This window comes from Danio rerio, chromosome 15 (genome assembly GCF_052040795.2).
Source record: "Danio rerio strain M-AB ecotype USA chromosome 15, GRCz13ab, whole genome shotgun sequence".
In the NCBI taxonomy this organism is placed as follows: domain Eukaryota; kingdom Metazoa; phylum Chordata; class Actinopteri; order Cypriniformes; family Danionidae; genus Danio; species Danio rerio.
Window position 1 is genome coordinate 51,627,501 of NC_141035.1, and position 7,500 is coordinate 51,635,000.

The 7,500-nt window shown below is 42.1% G+C and overlaps 1 protein-coding gene across 1 annotated transcript in view; it reads right to left on the reverse strand.

Moving 5' to 3' along the window:
- Positions 1-111: 111 nt before the first annotated feature.
- psma6l (proteasome 20S subunit alpha 6, like) overlaps positions 112-7,500 on the reverse strand; it is an 8,740-nt gene continuing 1,351 nt past the window's right edge. The window contains 6 exon segments of the mRNA NM_131795.2: positions 112-660; positions 2,069-2,163; positions 2,609-2,805; positions 4,448-4,603; positions 5,042-5,123; positions 6,066-6,160. Coding sequence (NP_571870.2) covers positions 603-660; positions 2,069-2,163; positions 2,609-2,805; positions 4,448-4,603; positions 5,042-5,123; positions 6,066-6,160 — 683 coding nt within the window. The 3' untranslated portion in view covers positions 112-602.

A 7,500-nucleotide genomic window follows, 5' to 3' on the forward strand; every position in this document is an offset into this window, starting at 1 on the left:
ACACACTCATACACACACAAGCAATCATGCGTACGCCCTCACACACACACATACATACATTAACACACACACACACACACACACACACACACACACACACGTGCGCGCAGCTTCTTTAATAAAGTCATTTGTGCTTTATTCTTATTGTAATATGAAGGTGTGTGTGGACATGAGGAGACCTGAAGATGTTCATGAGGAATCTCTGGACTATATATATAGTAAACAGCAAAAGCTCCACACAAATCAACTAGAAAAGTCCAAAATCCGGGTTTATTTGTAAATGTCTTTACACTTCATTAAAGCTCTGGTCAGTGTGTTGTGGGTTTGTCAGTAAAATAATCTCTACAAAGATGCATTTGAATTAAGTCCACAGGACATGAGCAAGTGTCGCCATCATGTGGAGAAAACACAGCGCTGCTTCAAAAATCACCACAGTCCCGGAACAGAAGAGTGTGTGTGTGTGTACAGTAAGTGCAGTAGACGATGACGGTGGACAGTAATATTGGTTTATTTGAGAGTCTGCTGGTGTCTGGACTGAAGGTGTGGAGTAACAGAGCAGTGTAAAAGTAGAAAACACACACACACACACGCACACACACTGATCACTCTCTCTCTGCGATTGCAACCAGATGACGCTCGATCTCCACTTCTGACAGAGTCCTGCAACACACACACACACACACACACACACTTAATTTCATTTAATTTGCGAACAAATTAAATGAAATGAAATACATGTATTTTGACTGTCCTATCGTTGTTTTGTTTATTTGTTGTGTTATTAGTTATTTATCAACAGCAACATTACAGTTTGTCAATAAAGAGTTCTCGAAAATACAGCGCAGATACTCCAGTTGTAGAGTAAATACTGTAGTGTTTTTGAAGCATACTACAGTCAAGTGTAGTATAGTGTATTTATTATTAGAGTATTATAGTAAAACTCTATGTTAATGGATGTTTCAGTTATAGCAGTATGAACTATAGCTATATATATATAATGTGGAGCACACATTAGCTTTTACTACAGTAAACTGCGGAGTATTGTGGTGCAAAATACCCTATAGCTGTAGTTAACTACAGTAGTGGCTCAGTTGTTTATATTACTGTAGTTGTTTTGTTACCATAGCAACTGTAAAATCACCACAGAAGATCAATTACTGTAGTTGTTACTATAGCCACTGTAGAATTGCCACAACAGATCAATTACTGTAGTTGTGTTACCAAAGCAACTCTAGAATCACCACGACAGATCAATTACTGTAGTTGTGTTACCAAAGCAACTCTAGAATCACCACGACAGATCAATTACTGTAGTTGTGTTTCCATAGCAACTGTAGAATCGCCACAACAGATCAATTACTGGAGTTGTGTTACCATAGCAACTCTAGAATCACCACGACAGATAAATTACTGTAGTTGTGTTACTATAGCAACTGTAGAATCGTCACAACAGATCAATTACTGTAGTTGTTACTATAGCGACTGTAGAATCGTCACAACAGATCAATTACTGTAGTTGTTACTATAGCGACTGTAGAATCGTCACAACAGATCAATTACTGTAGTTGTTACTATAGCGACTGTAGAATCGTCACAACAGATCAATTACTGTAGTTGTTACTATAGCGACTGTAGAATCGCCACAACAGATCAATTACTGTAGTTGTGTTACCATAGCAACTCTAGAATCACCACGACAGATCAGTTACTGTTGTGTTACTATAGCAACTGTCGAATCGTCACAACAGATCAATTACTGTAGTTGTGTTTCCATAGCAACTGTAGGATCGCCACAACAGATCAATTACTGTAGTTGTTACTATAGCGACTGTACAATTGCCACAACAGATCAATTACTGTAGTTGTTGTGTTACCATAGCAACTGTAGAATCATCACAGCAGATGAACTAATCTATTTTACTGTAGTATGGTTCAAAAACACTCCCGTATTTACTTATTGTTTTGTTCTTTAATGGTTAATGAATATTTATCTTAACTTTTTATTTTAAGTTCTCAGTTACTGAAGGACTCTGTGTGTGTGCGTGTGTGTGTGTTTGTGTGTGTGTACCTGAATTTAGGGTTTTCTTTAGTGACCACGGCCACCTCCAGCTCAGTGCACTTAAAGTCCATGCAGAGAACAGAAGACAAGCAGGAGATCGCCATCTGGTGGACACACACACACACACACTTCAGCATCTCTACTGATACACACTGATCACACAATCTAAACACAACCCAAAAAGTCGTCAGATTATAAGCGTGTAGACTAACATATTCATTCATTCTCCTTCAGCTCAGTCCCTTTATTATTCATCACATCAGGGGTCACCACAGCGGAATGAACCGCCAACTATTCCAGAATATGTTTTACACAGCAGATGCCCTTCCAGCTGCAACCCAGTACTGGGAAACCCCTTTATTTATTTATTTAACAGAGGCAATGCTCATTAATCAACAGTAAAAACTGCCACAAATGAGGCTCCTTATCATCTGTAGCCCCGGCCAGAGTCATCAACCCTTCAGTCAAAAACACCCCATCACACATACAACAGCAGTCACAGCGCATGTTCTCAACTGATCATTGTGTGTGCGTGTGTGTGTGACTCACCTGCACGCTGCTGTCAAAGTCCAGCTCCACCTCCTCCTTCTTCTTCTGCATCTTCTTGATCTTCTTCTCCAGGTAGCTGTTGGCCTCGGTGTGCTTGACTCCCACACTGGTGGCCCTGAAGCCGCAGAAGTATCCCGCCGGGTCACACTTATACAGCATGGGGCCCTTCTGGGGGTCCATGGAGATCAGCATCATGCCTGCACACACACACACACACACAGTGAGCACAGAGCTGAACTGAGGTGTTAATAATGTAATAAATGAACAGAAGGACTTGTGAATGAAGGGCATGAGGAACGGTATAGACCCGTCTGGCTTTTCTATCTACAGTGAGGTCCACAAATGTTTAGACAGACACAATTCTAACATGTTTGACACAATGGATTTGAGATGGTCAAGATGTGCAGACGGTCAGCTTTACTCTGAGGGTGTTTACATCCACATCAGCTGAACGCTGGAGGAGTTACACCAGTCTGCAGATGTGCCTCACACTTGTTAAGGGTCCAAAAGTAATCAAACAGTTGTCTTCTCAGCTGCTCCACGGCCAGGTGTGTGTTATTCCCGCATTATCTCGATTACAATGAGCAGATTAAAGCTCCAGAGCTCATCTCAAGTGTGCTGTTAACATGTGGAATCTGTTACTGTCAACTCTCACGATGAGATCCTAAGAGCTGTCACTGTCAGTCCAGCAGGTCATCGTCAGGCCGAAGACACAGAGCAAACCCAGAGAGAGAGCAGAAACACCACACACGGCCAAAACAGCTGTGTGGAGCATTCTTAAAGAGACAGAGCACAGCAGCGAGCTCAGCGACAACAACAGACCCGGAAGACCACGGAGCCTACAGTGCTGGAGGACTGAAGAACTCTCTCCCTGCTGGAGAACACACCCTCACAACAACAATCCAGAGAAGACTACACCAGAGTGAACACAGAGCGTTCACCACAAGATGTAAACCATTGGTGATCCTCAAACACAGGAGGCCAGGTTAGAGTTCTGTTAGAGCCTTCACAGTGCTGGAACAACATCCTCTGGACAGATGAGCTCAAGGTCAACGTGTACCAGCGTGATGGAGGAGGAGAGTATGGAGAGGAGCTGCTCGTGACCCTCAGCATGCAGCATGGTGGTGTGATGGCGTGGGCATGTGTCAGGATGACTTCTGAAGTGTCTCAGGCAGTATTCTCTGCTCATATTCAGCCAAACGCTTCACAGAGCAGATGGAGAATGAGCCAATGCACACTGCAACAGCAAACAAAGAGTTTCTGAAGGAGAAGTGGAATGTTATGCAATGGCCAGCTCAATCACCTGATCTGAACCTGATTGAGCATACATTTCAGTTGCTGAAGACTAAACTGAAGGGAAAATGCCCCAAGAGCAAGCAGGAGCTGAAGACAGAGCAATAGAGGTCTGGCAGAGCAGCAGCAGGACTGAACCCAGCGTCTGCTCATGTCTCTGAGCTCCACACTTCAGGCTGTAGTCCACTGCAGAGGATTTGAACCGAGTAGTAAAGAGTGAAAGTTTGAGTTATGATTATTCTCTCCAATTACTTTTGGACCCTTAACAAGTGAGAAGCACATCTGCAGACTGCTGTAACTCCGCCAGTGTTCAGCTGATGTGGATGTAAACACTCAGAGTAAAGCTGACCGTCTGCAGGTGAAGCACATCCTCTTCACTTCACTGTACAGAGACAGACATGTTAGAATTGTGTCGGTCCAAATATTTATAGACCTGACTGTATCTGTCTGTCTGTCTGTCCATCTAGACGCTTTAGTCATGTGACTGCTGATGATGTTAAATGTGTGTGTGTGTGTGTGTGTCAGTGGTGTTTGCAGTAGACTCACAGCAGCCCAGCGGCCTCATCTCTGCGTTCTGTGTGTAGACCTGAGACAGATCAGCCAGACGCCGGCACAGAGCGTCCACCGGCACATCATAGCCGAACTTATACTTCCACTCGCCAGCCTCGATACGCGCACGATGAACCTGAGAGCGACTGTCAGCTGAATACACACATGTACACACACACACACATGCACACATGCACACACACACACACACAAATCATTAATATACATACATACATACATATATATATATGCACACACGCACGCACACGCACGCACGCACACACACACATAAACATTTATATACATATATATGCACATATGCGAGCACACACACATACACACGCATGAATGAGCACTCACACACATGCACTGTCGCGCGCACACACACACACACACACACACACACATCATTTATGTACATATATATGCACATATGCATACACACACACGCATGCACACACACATAAGTGCATATGCACACAAATCATTTATATACATTTATATGCATGTACACACACACACAAGTCATTTATATTCTTATATGTGCACACACACACACACACACACACACATACACATATGCACACACACCGTAATGTCCAGTCATGACGCAGCCGATGCGTGGAGTGATGCGAAACATGTTTGTCATTGTAGAGGCGTCCAGGAGTGTGTCCTAAACATCACAAACACACAAACACACACTTAATAACACACACACACACCTTGTGTTTCCATGTTTGCTGATCTTTTCCTCACGCAAACCAAAACAAACAACACACAAGTTCAACATTTACTGCTCTTGTGGGGACATAAGCTGCCTAAGGTTGTAAGTAATACAACACACACACACACACACACACACACACACACACACACACACACAGATCAGCGTAATTTAAGAGCATCACAGCTTCTCTGCAGAAACACAAGTAAAGCTCTCACAGCATCAGCTACTGAATCTTCAACACACACTGAGACTGCCAGAACATTATCATGTTAGGGAAAACTCTTCATGTAGCGCTCACATACGGGGACATGCTGACGTCTGCATTAATCTTATGACTGAAAAGCCCTTTTTAACTTTGAGTTTTATATATATATTTATTTATTTCTTTACTCAATTTCTGTGTAACAGAGAGATTATCTTCAACACATCTCTGCTCATAACAGTGTTAATCACTGATGTGTTCCTCTTCTCCATGATGACAGCACATCATATTAGACTAGATCTTCTTCAAGACACTAGTGTTCAGCTTACAGTGACATGTAAAGGCTTCACTAGGGTAATCAGGGTAAAGTTAGGGTAATTAGGCAAGTCATTGTATAACAGTGGTTTGTTCTGGAGACAATCCAACACTAATATTGCTGAAGGGGTGAATAATATTGAGCTTAACATGTGTTTAAACATTAATAACTGCTTTTATTCTAGCCCAAATAAAACACATCAGACTTTCTCCAGAAGAACAGATATTAGAGGAAACACTGAGAACAACTCCTCTATCTGAGAAACAGCATGTGAGCAGTCGTCTGCGCTGAATCCTCCTCCTGTGTGTGTGTGTGTGTGTGTGTGTGTATCTCTGGGTTTGCACTGGCTGATGTAATGATGTATATTTACCGACACTTTCTTCTGCGTGACCAGAACTGCACAGTCCACTCCTCTGATGCCCACCGTGGTCAGTCCGCTCTGACTGATGGCCTTAAACGCATATTCTGCCAAACACACATCAGCATTCATCATCAAACTGAGTCCAGGTCAGCAGAACATGCCTTTAGTCCTGTTTCAAGTCTAAATATCTACAAACTCTTAAATCAAAAAGCATTTTCAGAACATATTAATTTTAGAAACAATTAAATGTTTTTTTTTTTGCATTAAAAATTATGTTTGAACTATGATTAATAAACAGTATCTTCTTACTCAGAGTTCTAGTCTTGATCTAGTCCAAATATCTAAATATCTTATTTTCAAGTCAAGACTTTAATACAGTGTTATTTCAGAAATAAAGAGTCGAAATGAAGCGAGTCTTTCATTAAAACAAGCTAAATCATCTGACAATAATCTTCTCTTCTCTTTAAAATCAGATTACTTTGCTTGTTTACTTCATTTCGACTCTTTATTTCTGAAATAACCCTGTATTAAAGTCTTGACTTGAAAATAAGATATTTAGATATTTGGATTAGATCAAGACTAGAACTCTGAGTAAGAAGATAATGTTTATTAATCATAGTTCAAACATAATTGTTAATGCAAACTGTTCAACTGCTTCCTAACATTAGTTAATGCAGAGTTTTTCACACTTTTATCTTTATTTACTTACTTTGCTGTAGTGACCATGCATATGTCAAATTTCTTGTCATGTATAATATTTTAGAGATTTCAATGACACGACATGAATATACCACTACATGCTCACCGGCCACTTTATTAGGTACACCTCTCCAACTGCTTGTTAAAGCAAATTTGTAATCAGCCAATCACATGGCAGCAGCTCACTGCATGTCGGCATGTAGACATGATCAAGACCATCTGCTGAGCATCTCTGAACACACAACATGGCCAACCTTGAGGCGGATGGGCTACAGCAGCAGAAGAGCACACCGGGTGCCGCTCCTGTCAGCTAAGAACAGGAAACTGAGGCTACAATTCACACAGACTCACCAAAACTGGACAATAGAAGATTGGAGAAACGTTGCTGCTCTGATGAGTCTCCATTTCTGCTGACACATTCAGATGCTCGGCTCAGACAACATGAAAGCATGGATCATCCTGCCTTGTATCAGCGGTTCAGGCTGGTGGTGGTGGTGTAATGGTGTGGGGGAGATTTTCTTTGGGTCCATTAGTACCAATTGAGCATCAACGCCACAGCCTACCTGAGTATTGCTGCTGACCATGTCCATCCCTTTATGAGCACAGTGTCTCCATCTTCTGATGGCTACTTCCAGCAGGATAACGCAGCATGTCATAAAGCTCAATCATCTCAGACTGGTTTCTTGAACATGACGATGAGTTCACTGTGCTCAAATGGCCTCCACAGTCACCAGAGCTCAATCCA